We start from the raw sequence: 25,821 nt of genomic DNA, 5'->3' as shown, positions 1-25,821 counted from the left end.
TTGGTACTTTATAGCTGAGAACCAATTACTGGAATTGATAGACTCTTCACTATTCCACTATTATCCACCATTCTTGGGCTTGATGATAAAGAAGATCTGTCACTCTGCCCTGTTAAAGCTTTGGAGATCTGCAACTTTTCTAAGTGCCTGTTTATCCTGCTTTCGACAGCCTCTACACTGGAAATCTCACATATGAGATAATCATCCTTCAAGCGTACACCTTTGCTGGTCTACCCCCACCAGTTGCCTACAACCCAATTGAAATCTGAGCAGTAGCAAGACCATTGCTCTTTAAGTAACTGATCATGGAAGGATGCTTTTTGAGATCAGAGATGGACTTTATCTGTATCTGGTGTCCAAGGACCGCCCCAATGTGGACTCTTATACTGGTGCAGCAAGTATCTACACTGACCCTCAATGAAAACGCATAACTGATTTTGATGTGGAATAAAGTGACAACAAACAAAGGTTTAGATGCAAAATCATTTTCAGTTTATGACATGGATAATAAGCAATGATTATGGTTTTAGATAAGTTGGATTTCAGCAAATGGGAGTGGTGCAGATAGGTCGAACAAGGTCACCCCTTTAAACACTGTCAGTATCTTGTGTGTCCTCCATCCGCCCTGATGCAGGCATTGAGACGATGGGGCAATGAGTCACAGAGGCGAGCAATGAAGGCCATGGGAATGTTCCTCCATTCTTGCTGCAAGGCCAGTGTGAGATCTGTGACATTGGCTGGTGGTGGCTGACGTCAATAAACACATCTCCCCTGTACATCCCACAAATGATCAGTAGGGTTGAGATCTGGTGAATACGCTGGCCAGTTCATCACATTAATTCCAGCTTGCTGAATGAATGCTTGTCACCCTGGTGGCATGAGGACGGGCGTTGTCATGTTGGAATGTTAGTGGACGTTGAGGGCATTGGTGACGGCGCAGCCAATGAACTACTATGGGCCTCAGGACTTCATCCACATAACGCTGTGCAGTCAGATTACCTTGGATGACAAGCAGATCACTCCTGAAACGTGCATTGATGGTCCCCCAAACCATTACACTACCACCACAAATCGATTTCTCTGACACATAATGTTCCCCACGACATCTGTAAACACGCTACCTTCAATCCATTAATGACACACAATACTGCGACTCGTTTGAAAAGACAAGCCCACGAAAGAAAAGTGGTAGTTGTTGCGCATACTGCTGTGCGAATTGATGTCGGGCTTGGCAGTGACGGGGCTGAAGCACTGGGCCACGGTAGTCGACAGTTCAGTCTGGCCTGTCTCAGGCGTCAAATGACTGTCAATGGGTGGATTCTTCTTCCATGGATACCAGTCGTTGCTGCTGCTGCTGTTGTTGTTGGTGTTCTGAAGCAATCTTAAAGGTGCACCAGTCGCCTCTGTCGATCTTGTCTCGCTGTTGTAACATGAAGTCGTCCTGGTCGAGGGCAGTCGGCAACGCTCCCTGCCATCTGGTGACGATTGACAAGACGGCTAATGGTGGACTGGTTGACATTAAGGTGCCTAGCAACAACATTTTGTGAAGTACCGGCTTCAAGGAGTCCCAGAGCGTGTGCACGTTGCTGCAGATTCAGTCGCGGCATGTTTAAGACTGGCTACCGAGCTCTCTATACACATGAATTATATGGGAAAGACTTCACGAAGTGCACATGTATTTTCATTGTCAGGATTGCCTTGCTGTCTTTCAGCGAATGATCAAAAATGTGTTTTCATGAATGTTTCTGTTTCCGAAAGCATGAAGTGGATTTGAACTCCAACAACTGTTCCTAATGAAGTCTTGAACATTCATTTCAAATATTCAGTGCATCATTAGTTCTTCTCACACATGTTTCAAAAGTGATCTAAAACAAAGACCCTTATGCGTTTTCATTGTGGGTCAGTATACAACCAGACAATACAGATAGTGATATATCCCTGAAGATCAGATGCTGTATTGTAAATAAGGTATAAAGATTCTAATCCCTTATACCGTATGCTTTATTCTTCTAGTGGGCACAAAATTTATCTCGTTAAGTGGTCTACAGGGTCTTTGAAGTACAGTCAATTTTGGTAACTTCATCTTAGGCCTTATACATAAAATCTCTCCTTTCTTGTGTAGCAATATCTCATAAGAACATAATAGGAACCAGGTCTTTTTTTTCATTTTGTCTCCATCTGAGCAAGTTGGTTACAGTAAATACGACAGACTAGCATGTCTGTGACACCAAACATGGTATTGCCATCTCCTTAGGTAGGCATCACCAGCAGACAGACAGGCCAAATATATATAATTCATTCAAAACCTGATATGCTTACATATTTGTTGAAGTCTGTTTTCATGCCAGTCATGTGCGATGTAGATGTTGCATCACATATAGTCAGCGCATGTATTCAGATATGTTCACCTCTAGATTGCATTGCAGTCGCTATGAATTTTACCCTCAAACTGCTCCAATACAATTGCACTAGAAATTTAAGAAAGTTAATTAAAATTCGGATATATAGACAAAAACATATATTCGTCGATTAAATGTATTTTCAGCAAAAAGAGACAAGAAGAAATGTAATGCTGATAATTTGTGAAATTAAAGCTTCACTCTTGATTTGTGCCATATTATCTTTCTCAGAATCCATCATGAGTTTAAGTATTTAGTTGACTAGTAATTTTATGGTCAACTACTAATTTTGATCCTTGAAACTACTATTTACAACACTTTTGTGTTGGCATCTCTGATGCATTCATGGTAGACAAAGATGCACAGTTTTACCCAAGGTGTGACATATCACCAGTAACTGGAATGCTGCATTCATGGTTCACTGTGGTGCCTGTGTGTCCAGAATGAATGTAATAGATTAAGTCCAGAGTACAATATTGCAGAAGAAGCATTGCTCCACCACTGTGCATGACTTGTCAGAGCTCTCTAAGGTTGCATACAGAAAGTCTAGTATTTGGTCCCTCCTGTGATGAGAAATATCTATCAGTGAATGTTCAGGACAGTGTCATGATGTAGATGGTGTGCTATGTGCATTCATTGCATGATTCTACATTCTGTGTTTTGCCCGGTATTCCTGAAAATTTAACATGCCAAACTGCAGGTAAGTACAATTTCTGTTTTTCCATTAAAGGCACTACACTATCTGGAGGGGTGGAACATTTAGATCAACATCTCATATTGCATCTCGCAATGTTGAAAATCAGCAATAGTGAAACATCAAAGTCTGTATATTGTTTCTCACAAACAAGACAGAATCAAAGAAATAGGAAGCTTGTGGTAAATGGAGGACTTGTACATCACAAAATTGTCAAATTGACTTGGTCACAATAGTTTGAAGAAATGGTATTCTTGGTCAGCACAGGTGGAAGCCGATATTAGCTTAATCCTGCATACAATCTATGAGAGCTCCACTTAAACATGCACAGCTATGTTGTTGGTTTGAAATAAGATTGTACATATATGTCTGCAAGTGTTTTGGTAATGACATATTCAGGGTAGTGAAGCTGAGGTGAGTCAGCTACATGCATGTTAGTCTTTTCATAGATGGGGTGTGAAACCCATTTCTGATATCTCCGCAGCAATATTGCTAAAAGCAGCGTAAAACCATACTCACTTACTTTTCATAGTTGGGATGTCCTGTCTTTTGAAGAACAGAGAGAGTTGTATGACACACTGCCTATGTTTTTTTTAGCAGCAGCATCAACAGCATCCATCCCGCTGCTGGCCACCTGTCGCCACCTCTACAGCAACAACAAGGTTTTATTTGCTGCTCTCCTGCTGCTGGCCATGCAAGGTGGGAAGATGGAGGCCCAGCTCTGGAACTTTCCTAAGAGGAGACAGTATGAAAAGGGAGACAGGAGGAGATGGATCCAGTGGGACTGGGCACTACAGATAAGTGGAGTGGAGGACCTCTCAATGGCTTACTGTTACAATGACATCAGTCACTGCAGGGACATATTACAATGTAAAGTACTTATGTGTTGTCTGTATGTCCAGTGTAAGCAGGGACTGTTTCAGGCATTAAATGCCATACTCTGTGAACGAACAGAACACATTATCAAAACATTACCATTGCAGTTCATCTATCACTATGTCTTTGTTCAGCAACCTGACTCTGTCAATAAGCTGCATGTGTTGATTAGTCCATGTCACTATCAGCTGCTCGCTGGGAGATTTGCTGCAGCAGTGGTCGACCAGAGATACGCCTGTGTGTTCAGTCACCCAGCATGTAATGATCCCGAGTTTGTCCAGCATCTTGCTGCAGGTGTGAAAGGTCTGACACCAGATGACAGACATGTTCTATACAGCTCCACCGACTCTGTTGTTGGAGGGTCTTTTCTGTCCTGCCTGTGCTCATCCCGAGAAAGATTCCTCTATGACAGTTTCTGTGCAAAAGGCCTCTCTCTACAGGACTGTACAATGGAAGAGAAAGTCAAGGTAGCCCTGGTATGCTGTCAGTCCGGGAATGTTGGGATACTGGAACAGCTGGTATGTGATGAGAATGTGAATGGACAAGTGACTACATTCCACGGTCTTCATAAAGCATGTGAGAGAGGGAGTGAGGCAGTGGTGAGATTACTACTGGACAAGAATGCTGATGTATCAGTGACTGATGATGATGGGTCTACACCTCTTCATAAAGCATGTGGGAGAGGGAGTGAGGCAGTGGTGAGATTACTACTGGACAAGAATGCTGATGTATCAGTGACTAACAAACTGTGGGGGTATACACCTCTTCATAAAGCATGTGAGAGAGGGAGTGAGGCAGTGGTGAGATTACTACTGGACAAGAATGCTGATGTATCAGTGACTGATGATCATGGGTCTACACCTCTTCAAGAAGCATGTGAGAGGGGGAGTGAGGCAGTGGTGAGATTACTACTGGACAAGAATGTTAATGTATCAGTGACTAACAAACTGTGGGGGTATACACCTCTTTATAAAGCATGTGAGAGTGGGAGTGAGGCAGTGGTGAGATTACTACTGGACAAGAATGCTGATGTATCAGTGACTAACAAACTGTGGGGGTCTACACCTCTTCATAAAGCATGTGAGAGTGGGAGTGAGGCAGTGGTGAGATTACTACTGGACAAGAATGCTGATGTATCAGTGACTGATAATAATGGGTATACACCTCTTCATAAAGCATGTGAGAGTGGGAGTGAGGCAGTGGTGAGATTACTACTGGACAAGAATGCTGATGTATCAGTGACTGACAGGTTGGGGTCTACACCTCTTCATAAAGCATGTGGGAGTGAGGCAGTGGTGAGATTACTACTGGACAAGAATGCTGATGTATCAGTGACTGATAATAATGGGTCTACACCTCTTCATGACGCATGTGAGAGAGGGAGTGAGGCAGTGGTGAGATTACTACTGGACAAGAATGCTGATGTATCAGTGACTGATGATCATGGGTCTACACCTCTTCATGACGCATGTGAGAGTGGGAGTGAGGCAGTGGTGAGATTACTACTGGACAAGAATGCTGATGTATCAGTGACTGATAATAATGGGTCTACACCTCTTTATAAAGCATGTGAGAGAGGGAGTGAGGCAGTGGTGAGATTACTACTGGACAAGAATGCTGATGTATCGGTGACTAACAAACTGTGGGGGTATACACCTCTTCATAAAGCATGTGAGAGTGGGAGTGAGGCAGTGGTGAGATTACTACTGGACAAGAATGCTGATGTATCAGTGACTGATGATGATGGGTCTACACCTCTTCATGAAGCATGTGAGAGGGGGAGTGAGGCAGTGGTGAGATTACTACTGGACAAGAATGCTGATGTATCAATGACTGATTATGATTGGTCTACACCTCTTCATGAAGCATGTGAGAGGGGGAGTGAGGCAGTGGTGAGATTACTACTGGACAAGAATGCTGATGTATCAGTGACTGATAATAATGGGTCTACACCTCTTCATAAAGCATGTGAGAGAGGGAGTGAGGCAGTGGTGAGATTACTACTGGACAAGAATGCTGATGTATCAGTGACTGATAATAATGGGTCTACACCTCTTTATAAAGCATGTGAGAGAGGGAGTGAGGCAGTGGTGAGATTACTACTGGACAAGAATGCTGATGTATCAGTGACTGACAGGTTGGGGTCTACACCTCTTCATGACGCATGTGAGAGTGGGAGTGAGGCAGTGGTGAGATTACTACTGGACAAGAATGCTGATGTATCAGTGACTGATAATAATGGGTCTACACCTCTTTATAAAGCATGTGAGAGAGGGAGTGAGGCAGTGGTGAGATTACTACTGGACAAGAATGCTGATGTATCAGTGACTGATAATAATGGGTCTACACCTCTTTATAAAGCATGTGAGAGAGGGAGTGAGGCAGTGGTGAGATTACTACTGGACAAGAATGCTGATGTATCAGTGACTGATAATAATGGGTCTACACCTCTTCATGAAGCATGTGAGAGAGGGAATGAGGCAGTGGTGAGATTACTACTGGACAAGAATGCTGATGTATCAGTGACTGATAATAATGGGTCTACACCTCTTTATAAAGCATGTGAGAGAGGGAGTGAGGCAGTGGTGAGATTACTACTGGACAAGAATGCTGATGTATCAGTGACTAACAAACTGTGGGGGTATACACCTCTTCATAAAGCATGTGGGAGAGGGAGTGAGGCAGTGGTGAGATTACTACTGGACAAGAATGCTGATGTATCGGTGACTAACAAACTGTGGGGGTATACACCTCTTCATGAAGCATGTGAGAGTGGGAGTGAGGCAGTGGTGAGATTACTACTGGACAAGAATGCTGATGTATCAGTGACTGATAATAATGGGTCTACACCTCTTTATAAAGCATGTGAGAGAGGGAGTGAGGCAGTGGTGAGATTACTACTGGACAAGAATGCTGATGTATCAGTGACTGATAATAATGGGTCTACACCTCTTTATAAAGCATGTGAGAGAGGGAGTGAGGCAGTGGTGAGATTACTACTGGACAAGAATGCTGATGTATCAGTGACTGATAATAATGGGTCTACACCTCTTTATAAAGCATGTGAGAGTGGGAGTGAGGCAGTGGTGAGATTACTACTGGACAAGAATGCTGATGTATCAGTGACTGATAATAATGGGTCTACACCTCTTTATAAAGCATGTGGGAGAGGGAGTGAGGCAGTGGTGAGATTACTACTGGACAAGAATGCTGATGTATCAGTGACTAACAAACTGTGGGGGTATACACCTCTTCATAAAGCATGTGAGAGTGGGAGTGAGGCAGTGGTGAGATTACTACTGGACAAGAATGCTGATGTATCAGTGACTGATAATAATGGGTCTACACCTCTTTATAAAGCATGTGAGAGAGGGAGTGAGGCAGTGGTGAGATTACTACTGGACAAGAATGCTGATGTATCAGTGACTGACAGGTTGGGGTCTACACCTCTTCATGGCGCATGTGAGAGTGGGAGTGAGGCAGTGGTGAGATTACTACTGGACAAGAATGCTGATGTATCAGTGACTGATAATAATGGGTCTACACCTCTTCATAAAGCATGTGAGAGTGGGAGTGAGGCAGTGGTGAGATTACTACTGGACAAGAATGCTGATGTATCAGTGACTGATGTTGATGGGTCTACACCTCTTCATGAAGCATGTGAGAGAGGGAGTGAGGCAGTGGTGAGATTACTACTGGACAAGAATGCTATTGTATCAGTGACTGATGATGATGGGTCTACACCTCTTTATAAAGCATGTGAGAGTGGGAGTGAGGCAGTGGTGAGATTACTACTGGACACGAATGCTGATGTATCAGTGACTGACATGTATGAGTCTACACCTCTTCATGAAGCATGTGAGAGTGGGATTGAGGCAGTGGTGAGATTACTACTGGACAAGAATGCTGATGTATCAGTGACTGACAGGTTGGGGTCTACACCTCTTCATGACGCATGTGAGAGTGGGAGTGAGGCAGTGGTGAGATTACTACTGGACAAGAATGCTGATGTATCAGTGACTGATAATAATGGGTCTACACCTCTTTATAAAGCATGTGAGAGAGGGAGTGAGGCAGTGGTGAGATTACTACTGGACAAGAATGCTGATGTATCAGTGACTGATGATGATGGGTCTACACCTCTTTATAAAGCATGTGAGAGTGGGAGTGAGGCAGTGGTGAGATTACTACTGGACAAGAATGCTGATGTATCAGTGACTGATAATAATGGGTCTACACCTCTTCATAAAGCATGTGAGAGAGGGAGTGAGGCAGTGGTGAGATTACTACTGGACAAGAATGCTGATGTATCAGTGACTGATGATGATGGGTCTACACCTCTTTATAAAGCATGTGAGAGTGGGAGTGAGGCAGTGGTGAGATTACTACTGGACAAGAATGCTGATGTATCAGTGACTGACATGTATGAGTCTACACCTCTTCATGAAGCATGTGAGAGTGGGAGTGAGGCAGTGGTGAGATTACTACTGGACAAGAATGCTGATGTATCAGTGACTGATAATAATGGGTCTACACCTCTTCATAAAGCATGTGAGAGAGGGAGTGAGGCAGTGGTGAGATTACTACTGGACAAGAATGCTGATGTATCAGTGACTGATGATGATGGGTCTACACCTCTTCATGAAGCATGTGAGAGAGGGAGTGAGGCAGTGGTGAGATTACTACTGGACAAGAATGCTGATGTATCAGTGACTGATGATGATGGGTCTACACCTCTTTATAAAGCATGTGAGAGTGGGAGTGAGGCAGTGGTGAGATTACTACTGGACAAGAATGCTGATGTATCAGTGACTGATAATAATGGGTCTACACCTCTTCATGACGCATGTGAGAGTGGGATTGAGGCAGTGGTGAGATTACTCCTGGAGTGTGGTGCAGATCCATCTGCACGTGACAACATGGGCAAGACACCAGAGAGTAGAACCTGGTCTTCTGCTGTAAGGAACATTCTGTCCACGGAGTGAGTACATGTTTTTCCCATGTTCACATTCCTATATTTAATGTGTGAAGTTGACCTACCCAGGAACATACACTATGTCTAGATTTCCACAGGGGTTTGTAACACTAAAACCTGTCATCAAGGTATGTACTGTCACTGACGGCGTCTTAGCACTATGTCAATTGATCCCTTTATATAGTGCTAATACCCCATTAGTGACAGTACATACCTTGATGGCAGTTCTTAGCGTTACAAGCCCATGTGTAGATTTCAGTTTTTGACATTTTTAGATATCTCAATAAAACTAGGACACCAGAATGCAGGAGGTGAGGTGAGGTGAAATTGGGTTTAATGTCGTGCTTGAGAAGATTTCGCTCATATGACAATGTGCGTGTGTATGTGTATGTGCGGCTGCTTGTACTAGCCCAGACTGAAGCTGGTTTTATAGTGCTAGCCCACTGAGATACCATGCCGCATTGAAGCATGAATACCCCACTCAGACACATTATACTGACTCCGAGCCGACCAGTCCTTGTTGTACCCATTAATGCCGAGCGCCAGGCAAGGACCAACAAGTACCATATTTTAACGTCTTTTGGTATGATTCGGTCGGGGATTGAACCTGCGACCTTCCGCTCGCCAGAATGCAGGAAAATGAATGAACATATATATGCCTTTGCACATATATAAATAACTTGAGGCTTCTCTGAGAAGTCATTTCAGAAATGAATATTTTCTTTTTCAGTTTAGTTCCATGTTTTTGTTTGTTACTGTACATTTCTGGTGCCATTTTTCCTCATGGTTGTGAAATTTAAGAACAGATCAATTATATTTCACAAATGCCGGGGTGGTCTGAATCCTTTTCACTTTCTCAGTATTAACAAATAGTTAGAACACCTCCTTTACAATACTCTTGCAATATTTGTGCCACTATAGAAACAGTATTGTAAGCACCGGTAATAGTGTGTTCCTACATACTCATCTGTCGTTGTATGCTTCAGTGAAATGTTGGGAAACATTTAGAAAGCTAATGTGGACAAAAAGATTGTCCACACAAATGTATTGTTCATTCATTGTACTGATTTATTCACTACTACTAACCAGACAGGTTACAGTTTGTGTACGTATGAACAGTCCACGAAAACACACCAGACAGCAACTTACTTCGCGGGAAGCTCGAGCATGCAAAAAGCATGCGTTTTCTCAACGACGTGTGGGGTTCGAAGTTGAATTGTAGTTAGTTCGTTTCGATATGTTGATAAGGCAGCACGCCTTGAGATTGTCAGTTAGTGGTAACCATTTGGGTGTTAGATTGTTTGAGAGAGGTTTAGTGTAACAGAAAGTTAGGAATGTTAGATATTGTAAAGGTAATAAAAGGTAAATTAAAACAAATATTAGATTCTGATTTAGTGGTTTCGTTTGATATTACAGCTAGTACAGTTCCTGCTGACCATAAGGGATGTTACTCTAGGTTTTGCTTGATCTTGCCTAAATAAGAACATGTTATGAATGGATACCTACATCCCTTTCAAATAATGTTGTATTGAGGAAGAAATAGATGATTCCTTTTTCATTTTGTTATTGCAACAGCACAAAAGTAAAAGCAGTCTTACTTGCTATCCTATCATGTGTATTGTCATCAGCCATATTGACAATAGCACTGCTTTGATTTACTGCTTCCCTCCTTGCCGTATCTTTTTGGATCTACCCTTTTCTGAGTTTAATGCAGGAAACTTGAAAGAGGAATTCAGTTCTGTTTATTAGCATGTTCATGTTTTCATCATTCCATGTCCACCCAGATTACCTGAAAGTGAAAGTTTTTCAACTGCATCATGTAATAAGCAGCAGGAATAGGTACCAACCAGAAATGATCTGTAATTGTTACCTTGAGGTACTGGGGACATTACTGTATTCATGCCCTTCTGGTTTTAACTGCGCTATGGTCAGTCTAACAGGAGTTAGAAAACTGAATTCACCAGTGTATCCTGGTAATGCATTCCAAGGTACTGAAGTCATCATTGCCAATTTTAAATTTATTATGGATAAAGCAGTTATAGCAAATGTGTGTCTCCTTGTAGTTTTTGCCTCTGAGCTACATACAGTAACTGGCCATAAATGAGTCATCATTAGTGAAATTTCCATAGACTTACATGTTAATTAACTGTTGCAAGAATAATTTTCATAAATTTAGTAGAAGTCATTTTGTTTTGATATTTTGCAAACATCTAGGAAATCATCTTCAGCTATGTGTACATAATTTCCTTTCATCTTTCCGTTAATTAGTTACCGAATGACACCTGATTAAGCATCATAGGTACATACAAGTTTTAATCTACCCCATACACAGCCATGTTAAACCTGACTGGTATGTCTAATATGTGTTGTTTAAATAGTTGCAGTTTTCTTAATAATCATCGGTAAATTGAATGTAAATTATGTGTATGTAGCTGAGATGATTTCCCAGCTGGTAGGTAAGCATTAAAAGCAATTCGACCGAAACTAGATTTATGAAAATTATTCTTGTAATAGTTAATTACCATGCAAGTCTATGGGAATTTCACTAATGATGACTCACTTATGGCCAGCTACTGTATGTGTCAGTATGCTCTGTGAGGTGAATTGGGGTTTAACCTCATACTTTAGAATGTTTTGCTCATGCGTGTGTATGTGTGGCTGCTGGTACTAGCCCAGACTTATGCTGGTTTTATAGTGCAAGCTCACTGATATACCATGCCGCAGTGAAGCATGAATACCCCACTCAGACACATTATACTGACTCCGAGCTGACCAGTCCTTGTTGTACCCATTAATGGCGAGCGCAAGGCAGGGACCAACAAGTACCATATTTTAACTTCTTTCGAATTCAGGGGTGGATACAGCTTTTTGTGAAAGTGGGGGGAGGGTGGGGTGGGTTCACACTTTTGAGAAAGAGGGGGTGCACACTTCATTTTCACGAGAGTTTCAATGGTCATTTGATAAACCTTTAGGACAAAAGTGGGGGTGCACAACCCCCTCTTGATCTGTCCATATCTTTTGGTATGACGTGACCGGGGATTAAACCCGCGACCTTCTGCTCTCCGTCAAGGGTTCTAACCACTGCACCAAGGAGGTGGGTGTGCTCTGTAACAGCATGAGAGTAACCTAATGATATCGCAATGTGACTGACTGTCAGCCATGAAGATCATCCATCCCAATTCCTTCTGTAGTAGTGTAACCTGGTGAAGTCACAATGTCAGTTGCAAGCATGACAACGAAAGCAATGAAATACACCCAGCAGGAAAAGGAAATTAGAAGAAACCAAGTTCTGTATCACTGTTGATTAAGTATCATCATTCATTCAGTGGTTAACTTTGAAATAATTTTCTTGGTCACAGCATTTTATGCCTTTGGTTTCAGAAGAAGACGGCGAGGTGTAAGTGTGGATGCTCCTGGATGGTGTGATGTAAGTATATTGTGACTAGACATGCCTGGCTGTTGTTCTTATACTACTGGCTGCTAACCATGACAGACAGACCAGCCACATTGTGTAACATACTGCCTGCAAGCCCACAACATACTGCTCTATACTACTAAAACACAATATTATACAGAAAATTAGTTTCTGACATATTCCACACATTCCCGTTATGGTTAAAGATTGCACCATGTAAGCACAGTAGGTAATTTAGAATGTATCTGGTATGCAACAGGGTTTTGATGTAAATGAAACAAAATAAATGTCAAAAACCTGATTATTCAGTATTTGATTAGGTGATTCAGATTCAAATGATAGGTTTACTGTTTACAACCTGCTGCATGTACTTCTTTATCCTCTTTAACCAGACCCAATCTAGTCAGCACATAGGACCACTGACGCCTTTGTATCAGCAACTTCACCTTTGGCCAAAGGTACAACAGTCTGATATAAACACTTGGAGTAGCAATTGCCTGTCAAGTACTCAGATGATGGCACAGCCAGGTGGTTCACAGTTCATGACACAGTCACAGCCAAGTGGTTCACAGCTCATGACACAGCCAGGTGGACCTCAACTCATGACACAGCCAGGTGGTTTTCAACTCATGACACAGCCAGGTGGTTCACGGCACATGGCACAAGACACAGTCAGGTGGTTCACAGCTCATGACACACCCAGGTGGACCTCAACTCATGCCACAGCCAGGTGGTTCACAGCTCATGCCACAGCCAGGTGGTTCACAGCTCATGACACAGCCAGGTGGTTCACAGCTCATGACACAGTCAGGTGGTTCACAGCTCATGACACAGTCAGGTGGTTCACAGCCCATGACACAGTCAGGTGGTTCACAGCTCATGACACACCCAGGTGGACCTCAACTCATGACACAGCCAGGTGGTTTTCAACTCATGACACAGCCAGGTGGTTCACGGCACAAGACACAGTCAGGTGGTTCACAGCTCATGACACACCCAGGTGGACCTCAACTCATGCCACAGCCAGGTGGTTCACAGCTCATGCCACAGCCAGGTGGTTCACTGCTCATGACACACCCAGGTGGTTCACAGCTCATGCCACAGCCAGGTGGTTCACAGCTCATGCCACAGCCAGGTGGTTCACAGCTCATGACACAGTCAGGTGGTTCACAGCTCATGACACAGTCAGGTGGTTCACAGCCCATGACACAGTCAGGTGGTTCACAGCTCATGACACAGTCAGGTGGTTCACAGCTCATGCCACAGCCAGGTGGTTCACGGCACATGACAGAGTCAGGTGGTTCACAGCTCATGACACAGCCAGGTGGACCTCAACTCATGACACAGCCAGGTGGACCTCAACTCATGACACAGCCAGGTGGACCTCAACTCATGACACAGCCAGGTGGTTCACAGCTCATGACACAGCCAGGTGGTTCACAGCTCATGTCACAGCCAGGTGGTTCACAGCTCATGACACAGTCAGGTGGTTCACAGGTCATGACACAGTCAGGTGGTTCACAGCTCATGACACAGTCCGGTGGTTCACAGCTCATGACACAGTCAGGTGGTTCACAGCTCATGACACAGCCAGGTGGTTCACAACTCATGCCACAACCAGCTGGTTCACGGCACATGACACAGTCAGGTGGTTCACAGCTCATGACACACCCAGGTGGACCTCAACTCATGACACAGCCAGGTGGTTCACAGCTCATGACGAAGACAGGTCAACACCCATTCACATTTTCTTCAAGCAAATCTCAGTTTGTGCCAGATTTTCAACTGGATACAAATCAAGGTTCAAAAATTTCCTCATCAGATTCATCCTGTCTTACAACCATGTCAGACATAGGTACACAGCCAGGCTTTTCTTCATTGTCAGGACTACTAGTTACACCACACAGCTGGATGTCAGCCCAAGATGCTGCTGAGAGCAATATGATGTCTTGTAATGGCAGTGACTACAACACTGCACCAGCAGCATCACTACCGACAAAGGGTTGAACCTGACTGCAGGACGTCTGTCTCAGGTGATAAAGGTTTACAGGAACACAATCTACCAATAATAAACAGTGCTCCTTTCACGACATGTCAGAATATGGTTTCAAGATTGAACAACAACCAGCAGGCTGTGTATACTCAAGCCAAAGAGGACACTACAACTGTGACATCCATTGGACGTAGCACCACACTAAGCAGTTCTAATAACCATCCCATGCCACAAGAACCTGTGAGCAGTAGCCCGGTGCCAAGCATCCTCCAGGACTCTTATGCTTCTCACCCCATGTCAAGTATAGCGATGTCTCTACAAGAGCCACCACTCTTATACAGTCATACAAATCCACAAAGCTTCCTGCTAGAAATGGTGGTTTTAAGATCCCAGTTCAAAGAGTCATGAAGTGAATGCTATTTCCTGTGCCAGACATCTTCTAAGATTGATTAGCTTCCTGTCCTCAGTCAAAAAATGTTTAAATACAAGGTCTGTCAAATCTGTCATTCCCTATCAAGAGAATGGTCATAAAGCATATTTATAAACATGATACAAAACTTTACAAAAAATGTCTCACCTACAAAGGATGTGGTCTAAATACTATGTTGCTAAAATACAAAATTTCAAAACATTATTGTTGTGTTTGTGAGAGTGCACAGAGTAGTATTTTACAACTGTCTACCATTGCCGAACTGTAACCGAGGCAGGATCACCTGTTGACCATCTGTAGCTAACAATCATCTATTGATCATCTGTAGCGAACAATCATCTATTGATCATCTGTAGCGAACAATCATATCTCGAAGAAACCAGTTGCTAACAATCATCTCTTGAAGCCCCAGTTACCTTCCACTTGGCAACAAAAGGTAGCATTGTCCCTTCTTAGAAACAACAGACACAGGCTTGTGTCAGTACTCTTTGTGGAATGGAGGGTTGTCAAGGCCTTTTAACTGAAGGCAGAGCAGTCGTTGCCAAGGATTATTCCTGAAGGATGTTGAGCAGCGGCCGACACCATCATGTGTTGGTTGTACATATACTGTGTTGACATATACTTTGTTGATTTTGTTACATTGACGTGTGTTGTTTGTACATATGTAAAGTTTGTGTTGATTTTACAATGTTTTTGTGATTCACAGATACACTCAGGTGTGTCATTTACTTTTTATTCAAAGCACCTGAATTAGGATTATCAAATTGTTTATATTGTATTCATGTACATTGATAAAAATCTCCTCTGGCATGAACAAGTCAGACTGCAGGAATACATGTACAGAGATATCTGATAGAAAGTCATTACTCTCAAAATGGCTTCAGTGTTTGTTTGTTGATACATTAATTACTCAAAACTGAGAAATACACATGCAAACATAGACAAGCAGGCTTTCCGCTCACTGTTTAGTGTACAGGAGTAGCTCGCTGACTCTTGAGGTAACTTACCTATGACGATGTGGCATATAAATCAATGTGTTTCAAAGAAGTGTCAGTCTGAAGTAAACACTTCCGGGATTATATAAGCACCTGGTCGGACAACTTGTTACTTGGTATATAAGACATGGTATATAAGACATTTCAAGGTGAGGTCCACATATTTAGCTTTTCCTGAATTATATTGGGGTCCAGAGGGACAGCAAATTCAATAACATACATTGGCTTTTTTCTAGGAGGACAAGATCATGTTTTTGGCAGGATTTGTTCCTAGGCTGTATTTGGGCCTATTTTTCCAAAGATGTTCATAGGCCGGCGTTCAAACCGATACACAGATGGTATGTGGCCTCCTTGCCTTGTCAAAGCTGTCTTTCGATGCAAAGCAATGCAGTATTCAAGTACATTCCATCAAGTATCACAAAATTGACTTACCGGTTCATTATGAAATTAAGCCATAGCATAAAGAAGTGTTATGAAGGCTCACGTTAAAATGTATGTATGCAGGCAGCCTATAAAACATACATTTTGAAAAAATATATATATATTTCTATTTTTTAAATCCAGATTTGAATTTCCCACTATCAGTCAGGTGGCCAGAGTAGGTGTGTTTCCACAGAAACAAGCCTGTGAGTGTTTAAAAGTTTCTTTCAGGGTTTCATATTTCAGGCAGGCTGTGAAAATAACCCCTCCCACTTTGACACCATGCTGTGCAGGGTTAGAAGTACCCTTATTTGATGCTGACATCACCATATTGAAAATTTTATTATGGAAAATATTTACATATGCTTTCAAATTAATCTCTTATAATCATCAAATTAAGAGTAGCAAAGGTTGTCGACATTTACTATAAGGCACATGCTTATTCTAGTAGTAAATTCCAATGTTAACCTTGACATTGTCAGGCTCTTACCAGGCACCCACAACTTCTTTGATGGGCATTTTAAAGTTGAGTTGATGAAGAATCAATTATTATGGATATACAACTTCTTTTATTCTGTGGAGGCAGCGTTTCGACATAGATTCAAATGTCATTGTTAAGCAACAAAAACATTAGAATCTATGTATATCCATAATAATTCATCATTATTAATCTTCAGGCACCATAACCGCTACAGTCCTGTCACTCATGGGCTGATAACATCTACACTGTTGAGGAATAGCTAGGCCAATTAGAAACCCTTGGGATTTTTTGGGTTTGCAAACAGGCCTTTAAATGAATCATTTTCCATGACACCCTGTATATGCTCAGAGTTGTTGTTGTACCACTAGTGCAGTCAACATTTCATTACATATTCATCGTGGATTTTAGAAACCAAAAAGAGACACTATGCCAGTTGAAATCAAGGGTGAAACTGTCGAAATTGTAACACAGTTCAAATATCCTGGCACTATTATTGACAACTTCAGTGGTGTCCAAACACTGATTTTAGTTTTAAGAAATGTCAGTTAAAAGATTGTATTTTATGCGCAAACTGAATCTTTTAACATATACTAAGAGGTGATTCTGTCGTTTTATCATTGTTTCTTTAAAAAGTATTTTAACCTTTTCAGTTCAATGCTGGTAGGGCTCTCTTTATATCAAAAGCAAAATCATTTTAATTGCAAGTAAAATCTCTGGTGTGTCTGTTTCGGATTATCGTCTTTTACTTCAAGTGTTCTTATCCTTGCTGAGGGAATTTTATCGGATTCCAGCCATGTTATATTTTCTGAATATAATGTTTTTCCTTCAGGCTGCCAATACCAAATGCCCCGTTTAAAAACAAAAAGAGCTCAAAATTCTTTTATTCCAGCATATATTCGCCGTTTAAATGACTGTTAACTTTGTTTGTCTATTGTGTTGTGTTTTCTTAAACTTTGTCATTTTTAATATTTAATTATGTGATCACTTTCAAATGTATAAAGAATTTCCTTAGGGGTAATAAAGTATTGTCATCGTTGTCATTGTCATCATTTAGACAACTGTGATACATGTATGTCTGATTTTCCAAAAGTTGCTCAATAACTCCTGCCCCTATATAACTTGACTGGGTCATCATTCAACACTTTTCAAGTTAATTAGTCAAAATGTCCTACTCATGTTGATAGAACTAATTGACGTCTCCTTTAGAAAGGAAGGTGATGTCATCCATGTTATGCACATGAGTAAGTGATGTTGGGAATCTGTGGTGTGTAGGTCTGGGATGGCAACCCTCCTCTTTATTGAGCAGGAAGGTCGAAGGATTAAAAGACAAAAAAGTCCCCATAGAATATTACCTTCTGATTAGAATAGACTATGAAGTCTGCACCTGCCCTTGCGAGTACATCTCAAGTTGAGTCAACGAGCAACTCATCAAAGACTTCAGTAAATAAAGTAGTTGCTCAGATAGGTCACTGCAGTCAAGATACCTCAGAATCCATTCATGAGGGACAGAGTAGTATGCTAGTAAATACAGCACATGGAGTCGTTACAGTGGCAAGTTGATCCTTGCATCCCTACATCTCTTCCTTGCTCCATTCTGCTCTCTATAAATGATATTGTTGGAAGAGCAGTATGACAAGATTTGTCAAACTCCTTGTGAAGATTTTATATTGTATTCAAACATTTTATAGGGTGGAACCTTTCATTGTCATCCATGGGAGGCCATTTATCAAGATCACCATCACCTTTTGGTCTTGAATTGTCTGTAAATATGCTTTTAGGATTTTTTTAGATTTAATTCTGCTTTATAATATTTATTTTTATTTCCCACTTTTTCTTTCTTTTGGGCAATACCTATAATTTTACCTTTTGGGAATCAACAATCCGGAGAAAAACATTTTCCTTTATTGTCTCGGAGGAGTTGCTCTTGTATCTGCAAAGACTTTCCAGTAGGATACAGGTCTGTTCATTCCTTCTTTCTGTATGTATGGGTGGCATTTAGTTGCTAATGGTTTTTGTGAAGTCCTCCTCACAAAGCCCAAACTCAAAACTCATGTAGGACAAAAGACAACAAATAACTTCCAATTTTTAAGATATTTTAATTTTAAGGCGAGATTGAGTAGAATAAAAACAAGTTATTGATAAATTTTCAGGAGCACTTTAACATGCTGAAAAGCCTGCCAGTCATCATGAGGTGGCTGCAATGTTTGATTGTTTGAACTACGTCGAACATGGACCACTGATCACTGTCTCTTTATAAGGTGGGAATGGAGGGCGACAGGGTTCCCTTCTATATCCTATTGTTTCTATACATACCGCACAACAAACAGTGAGGAAGCGGTCAACACTTCAACAACACTAGTATATATCTACAGGTCAAGATTCTAACAAAAATGATTATGAAAATTTAGTCAATACATTGAATGCAAGTCGTGAGCGAACATAGGACCTAGTATATCAACAGAATCAAGAAGTTGTTTTCTCAACAAAAACACCTTCCTGACAAATGTGTGAAAATTTACAAATATAACGTGGATGTCATTATAAATATAAGATCTTATATTTACACAATATACAACAAGTTTACAGTTGGTATGATCGTCACATTCACTGTTTTTTTTCAGAAACTCACAAGAGAAAATTGCATAGAAAACCGTATGGCAAACACATCCATGCAGCAAAATGTATAAGTATCAATAAAGATAATAATGGAAATAACAAAATAATATTACTAAAACTAGAAGATCAGCACATCATAGCGAGTGACTGTGCAAGATTATTGACTAATTTCAACAGATATACGACTGTTAGGATTTCTTAATTTAAATTTTGAAAACAAAAAGAGAGAAGACACCATCTATTTACAAATGAACAAGTGACTATGTGATGACAGTGATAGTAATCATACACTCATGTTGTTCTGTAAACATGATTCAAGTATTTTCCATATCACAGTGTCCTTGTCACAAGACTTGTTTCTTAACTGATGCTGATATATTGTAAGGTTGTTGTCAATAGTTAGAACTAGTACTATAACAATAATGCATGAACCAGCAAACATCTGTAACAATAAACTGTGGGTTCTGTGGAAGAAACATACAAAATGAGCTAACAACAATAGACATATATGGCTCTTTAACATGCATTCACAAATAACTTACAATAGACGACTTCTGATAATATTTGTGAGAACTAACAATCCATTACAGACAATAAGAACTGTAACTAGGCCAACTGAAGCTGCCTCGGAGATGGAACCACTCCTATGTGGGAATACTCTCCCCTTCTCTATGTATTTACCATTTGTTGTATGTTTAAGATGGGAGCACCTTGATGAACATCAGCAATAACAAGCATCAGCATCATTCATAGTCTTGTTTCAACTTGATCTATATATGGCCTCCTGTAAGTGGAGCTGTCAACTAGACAGTACATAGTGTTTTATGGATATATGAGCATGGAGCCCTTAGTACTGTACAATTTCCTACAGTTCTAAATCTGGTACATGCTGCAATATAATGGTCGTATTACGTTCATACTAAACACCTAAATGATATGGTATAGCAGCTAACACCTAGCTTAGGACAAAAATGTTTCCAAAAAGGTGTTTGTTATAAAAGCATATTGTCGAAAGTCATTGATGATGAATCACAAACACCTGTTTTAATATGAGAGAGCAAGATTATATTTTCAAATCTGATTTGCTGCTGAGTATTTACTTCAATAATTTAAAGCCTGCCTCCAAGATACAGGATGAAGCCAGACACTGTGAACATCAACCAGTTTGTACAAAGGGGACAGTTTGGGCACACTATAGGATAGTCAAACAAACATGACTGTTTCAAAGTGTTGTAACTTATTAAAAAGGACAGAAGTAGTGTTATGTGTGGCATACAGTCTCCCTACAGTGCATCCACACAAACACAGGTTGCCGTAATGGGTGCCATCACTACACCATCACCTGGTCCTAATGACAAGCATTGGAGATACTTCAAGAACAAGGTGTCCGGGACAATGAATACATAACTATAGGAATAATAGTACTTAAATTCAAATCTATCAAATTCATAAAATCTGAATATATTTCAACATATTTTTAAATGGATGACATCATATATCTTTGTGAGTACTGTGTATAGCAGTGAGATCATTGTACTTATGATGATAGAATCCATTGGCCTGCTGACTTTCTAAGTTGACTAGAAGCGCTGTATGTAGATCCTATATACAATAACTTGGGCTACACATGAGGCCAGCTCACAAAAAGGCACAAAAACACCATGTGATAAAACATAATACATCTGACAATAAATAGCTGAACACCTGAGATACAATAAACAAATCTCTCATGTAAACACAAACAAACCTCCGGATCATGATTATGTTTCAATGTCACCATGGTACTGGCTTATCTCATACCTATTTCTGATTTACTAATAGGTGGACAGACAAATCTTCCAGTATAATTGCTTCAGTAAAATTCTTTATGATCTCTTTTTTGTTTCAGCATGCGAGTGTTTAGTTGAGCGGGTAAAGTGGGCCTCTGTCTTGACTAATGATGCCACATGTGATAATCTACAAATCACATTCAAATTCGATGGGACTGTGAGTTTGTCTCTATTTACAATCACCATTATTCCTATCACGAATAATTTCAATATGACTTCAAATAAATATACCTTCTACCATCAGACATAGCTTGCTACAGAATTTGGAGCAAAAATTATTTTGAAAATATCAGTGGTACCATTTGTCTAAAACAGACAACAATCTTAACTTAACATGAATATAACCATGAAACAGATGTGTTAAGGTTCTGAATGGACATGAGAAAGTCATTTATACCATAAACTCTGAGTAACAATGAGTAACAGTCTGAGAGAGTGATGGATATTCCTGGTGTAAAGAGACTTGGAGAAACAGTGTAACAGATCTGCACAGTCTAAAATCTTGAGATTGTGACAGATATGATGGGACTAGACAGCACTGAACAATGATATTTATAGATATGAATTGGCTAGACAGCCTTGAACAATGATATTTATAGATATGATGTGGCTTGACAGCCTTGATAAGTGAAATTTAATAGATATGACTTGGCTAGACTGCCTTGATCAATGATATTTAATAGATATGACTTGGCTAGACTGCCTTGATCAATGATATTTAATAGATATGACTTGGCTAGACTGCCTTGATCAATGATATTTAATAGATATGACTTGGCTAGACTGCCTTGATCAATGATATTTAATAGATATGACTTGGCTAGACTGCTTTGATCAATGATATTTAATAAATATGACTTGGCTAGACAACCATGACCAAAGATATTAACAGATATGACATGAACATGAGATAGTTGATGTGGATATGAGATAGTTTGGAAATGACTGATCTGAACTGCCTTAACAATGAGATATTTATGGATATGACTGATCTGAACAGCCTTAACAATGAGATATTTATGGATATGACTGACCTGAACAGCCAAAGCAATGAGATATTTATGGATATGACTGATCTGAACAGCCAAAGCAATGAGATATTTATGGATATGACTGATCTGAACAGCCAAAGCAATGAGACAGTAACTGATGTGACTGATTCGTTATTTCAGCCTAAGAGATATACATTTGACAAGGTTGAAGAATTCCGACACATGACAAAGCTTAATATCACCCATTACCTCTTACAAGTGAGAATGAAAGTTCTACGAAACACTATTGTCTTCTACTATTTCAACATCACATTGACTCTGCTGGATCAGCACAAAATTAAGGAAAATATAAATAAATTCAAAAAAGAAAACAAATGACAAATTCACAATAATTCCTGAAGTGAAAACCTGTGCATGGGAATAGTATATCACTTTCAAACTAGTAACTATGTACATCACCTGCAACTAGCGTTAACAAGGTCACCGATGACAGATGACTTGAAATATTGGAACATATACAGCCACAATTTCATCTTGACTGTTCAGCAATAGAACAATACTATTCTATACCATCTTTGCCTTTTCATAATGCAGAAAAACAATTTTAGATAACAACAGGTCCTTGTTATAAATTATGCAAAACAGCCTTTACAACATAATTTTGACATTATAAATCCACTTCTCATATATTCCTACTTTTGCAAGCGTATCTACATGAGCAAATGTGGAGTATATTTTCTGCATGGCAAAACCTATGCAGACTGTAGAACTCTCAATAAGATAGCTATTTCTAAACCATTCTTTTCAGTTAAATAGTTGGTCTCTATAGTGTTTGGTCAGAAACAACTTGAATGTTGGACAGCATGTACATTTACACATTTTGTCATATCACCAACATACACCTATTTAAACATGGAATAACAACATTACTGAATATAAGAGTATCCAGCGTGCTTAACAACTGGTGAAAACTGGTCAGATTAGCAACATGAATGGTAGTCCTCTACCAGCTGACTGTCCAGTGCCATTATCGGCAGCAGTTACTGCAGTACATGATATACACTAGGAATTAGCCTGGCAGGAAGCCAGTTGACAAGATCTAGAAGACCAGTGTCCACAAGGAGAAAGTTTGGGTGTGAATGTGGACTCTCATCTCGTGACTGCCTAGAGGACTGGTTGGACAGACCTCACTGAGCATTGCATCTGAGTAGTGCTATCTGTATGCCATGTACACTGTACGTAATCCACACAATATATGGTATCCACACCCACAGTTGTCATGGAAACACACTTAAGAGCACATTATGGAAGTGGTTATGAAGATATTCCATTTAAAAAAAAGCAGCATTCATATCAGTTGGTCTTCACATTGTCTTGAATGATCACACATAGAAAAGAAACCGGAAACCACATGCTTCTTTGGTATCCATGGTAACCAAATGGTCTCCAAGGCAACCAGAATAAATTGGAAAATCCTAATTAAGCACAAACGCTAACACCAATCATCCTCTTCATCAGATTCATTATGCAAAGGAATGTTACTATCACTGCGAAGTTCATATTTCTCTGGCTTCCGTCCTTTGCCCTTCACCTTGGGTTTAAAACCATTGGGAAGGGTAGCAGCAGACCGAGATCCCCGCCCACTTCCCCCTGTCTCCTGGGGTGGTGTATCTGCAAACTGATTGGCTAAAAATCTACTCCTATCACTGGCATGAGTATCTGGTGCTCGGCCAGACTGTCGGCCTCCACGGTCAGCTCCATGGTACGGTGAATCACCATGGTAACCACTAGTCCTTTGAGCGATAGGTAAGGTGTGAGATTTAGGGTCACTAAGTTTGTTGAGATTGTTTCTCTCTGTGGGACTATAAGGCTCAGGTCTCCCAAGCCGGCCTGGTGGAGGCACATGATGCGAGGAATGAGGCGGGATGTTCAGTTTGGGGAGGTGCGTTGGTGATGCGTTCAGCTTGGGAAAGTTAATACTCCCTGGGCTTTTTGGTGGCTGTGGAACTGTTGGAGACGGCATTACTCTGGGCATGCTTTCTTTCAGTTTTGGTTGAGCAAGATTTAATGATGATGGTTTTGACGCGGGCACCGGTGGTAACTTTCGCCCAACACGTTTAGGAGGTGACTGGGCAGGGCTTGGACTACGGGATCTGTCGGTCAGGTTTGCTGAACCGTAGTATTCTAGTTGAGACTGCGACAAGTTAGGGTTAGGCGAAGGGCTCCGAGATCGGTTTTCTAATGATGTAGATCTGTAGAAAGTGGAGTCCCTGTTTTTGCGGGGTGGTTTAGGACTAGGGTGGGGAGAGCCATACACTGGATGCTGCTGTGTTAGGGGAGGGCGGATGTTGCGGGAATGTGTCCGACCACGCATCTGAGGAGAGCTTGGAACACTCAAACTGTCATCATGGCGATGGCCTGCAGAAGAAAGTACATCCACAAATCTTATAATTGTGAAACTGCAGATGTAGTGCCTTGTGTTACTTAGTATAGAAAAATTTCATCATTTGAAAAATATTGACGTCTTATTGTACAAAAGTGAAAAAGGAATTGATTTCCAGATGAAAGAGTATATCATTCATATGTATTGTCAATTTTGGAAAAATCTAAATATTCAATCAAAAATTCATTCAGTTGGAAATATTATATGATGAAGTCGGCTTTAAAGCACAGTGAATAAAAATGTTGTATTAAGAGAAATCATGAAAAATACATAAACATGACATATTTCCTCAATCAGTAGTAGCATTTCAAAACAGAATTTCAAGGCCTATTGCAATCAAACCAAGCCATTAGGTACTGTAGCTCACTGGAATTGTATGACTATATCTGGTCTTGTAGTCTTAGAGGGGGAGGTGGGGTAGCCTAGTGGCTAAAGTGTTGGCTCGTAACCACGCCGAAGACCCGGGTTCGAATCCCCACATGGGTACAATGTGTGAAGCCCATTTCTGGTGTCCCTCGCCGTGATGTTGCTGGAATATTGCTAAAAGCGGCGTAAAACCAAAACTCAGTTGTAGACTTAGATTCCCCACAAAGAATTTAGCATTAGTTATTTTAAAATTTGGAGTGAAGTTGTAATTTGGAATGTATATATTCATGAAATCTGCACAAGATCAGGTTATTTTCAAGCACAGTTGATACTACAAAGGACATATTTTATATTGATTAGTGAGAGCATCACACTGCATTTCATCATCAGGTATTCTTAACAATACATATACTTGCATTATTCCTCAATTGACCAGAATCCACATTGTACCAACTATATCATTACCATGTAAAGTTTATGTTGGTCTGTGGATACAAGCACAATGCTAACAGGTTTAACCCCTTCACAACACCATTTAACATAAGTTTTTGAGTCATTTTTGAAACTGTTTCTGCCAAGACGAGCTACAAGGGATAATTGATCTGTTCTGAGCCACATATAGAAAATCTTGACCTAAAGACATTGAAATGCTGCATTTTCCAACCGAAATCCCCTTCCACACTGATGCGACCCGTGAAGGTCTGGGTTATAATGAGCCTTCAGTAACCCATGCTTGTAAAAGGTGACTAATGGGATCGGGTGGTCAGGCTCTCCGACTTGGTTGACACATGTCATCGGTTCCAATTGCGCAGATCGATGCTCATGCTGTTGATCACTGGATTGTCTGGTCCAGACTCGATTATTTACAGACCGCCGCCATGTAGCTGGAATATTGCT

At 40.8% G+C, this 25,821-nt stretch overlaps 2 protein-coding genes across 2 annotated transcripts in view; one reads left to right on the top strand and one right to left on the bottom strand.

Annotated features, from left to right (window-relative positions):
• LOC124291252 overlaps positions 1 to 16,300 on the top strand; it is a 74,818-nt gene extending 58,518 nt beyond the window's left edge. Inside the window, exons 8-19 of the mRNA XM_046728193.1 lie at positions 3,691 to 4,964; positions 5,259 to 5,597; positions 5,961 to 7,541; positions 7,629 to 8,537; positions 8,736 to 8,950; positions 12,326 to 12,371; positions 12,752 to 12,887; positions 13,036 to 13,170; positions 13,225 to 13,278; positions 13,333 to 13,494; positions 13,657 to 13,845; positions 14,008 to 16,300. Coding sequence (XP_046584149.1) covers positions 3,691 to 4,964; positions 5,259 to 5,597; positions 5,961 to 7,541; positions 7,629 to 8,537; positions 8,736 to 8,950; positions 12,326 to 12,371; positions 12,752 to 12,887; positions 13,036 to 13,170; positions 13,225 to 13,278; positions 13,333 to 13,494; positions 13,657 to 13,845; positions 14,008 to 14,366 — 5,399 coding nt within the window. The 3' untranslated portion in view covers positions 14,367 to 16,300. The remainder of the gene's footprint in view (positions 1 to 3,690; positions 4,965 to 5,258; positions 5,598 to 5,960; positions 7,542 to 7,628; positions 8,538 to 8,735; positions 8,951 to 12,325; positions 12,372 to 12,751; positions 12,888 to 13,035; positions 13,171 to 13,224; positions 13,279 to 13,332; positions 13,495 to 13,656; positions 13,846 to 14,007) is intronic.
• Positions 16,301 to 21,401: 5,101 nt separating this feature from the next.
• LOC124291256 (voltage-dependent calcium channel type A subunit alpha-1-like) overlaps positions 21,402 to 25,821 on the bottom strand; it is a 299,650-nt gene continuing 295,230 nt past the window's right edge. Inside the window, 1 exon segment of the mRNA XM_046728197.1 lies at positions 21,402 to 24,533. Within this exon segment, the coding sequence (XP_046584153.1) occupies positions 23,608 to 24,533 (926 nt within the window). The 3' untranslated portion in view covers positions 21,402 to 23,607.

The sequence above is a fragment of the Haliotis rubra genome, unplaced genomic scaffold (assembly GCF_003918875.1).
Source record: "Haliotis rubra isolate DU_JTF1 unplaced genomic scaffold, ASM391887v1 Scf488, whole genome shotgun sequence".
Classification (NCBI taxonomy): domain Eukaryota; kingdom Metazoa; phylum Mollusca; class Gastropoda; order Lepetellida; family Haliotidae; genus Haliotis; species Haliotis rubra.
This window is presented reverse-complemented; position numbering and strand designations above follow the sequence as displayed.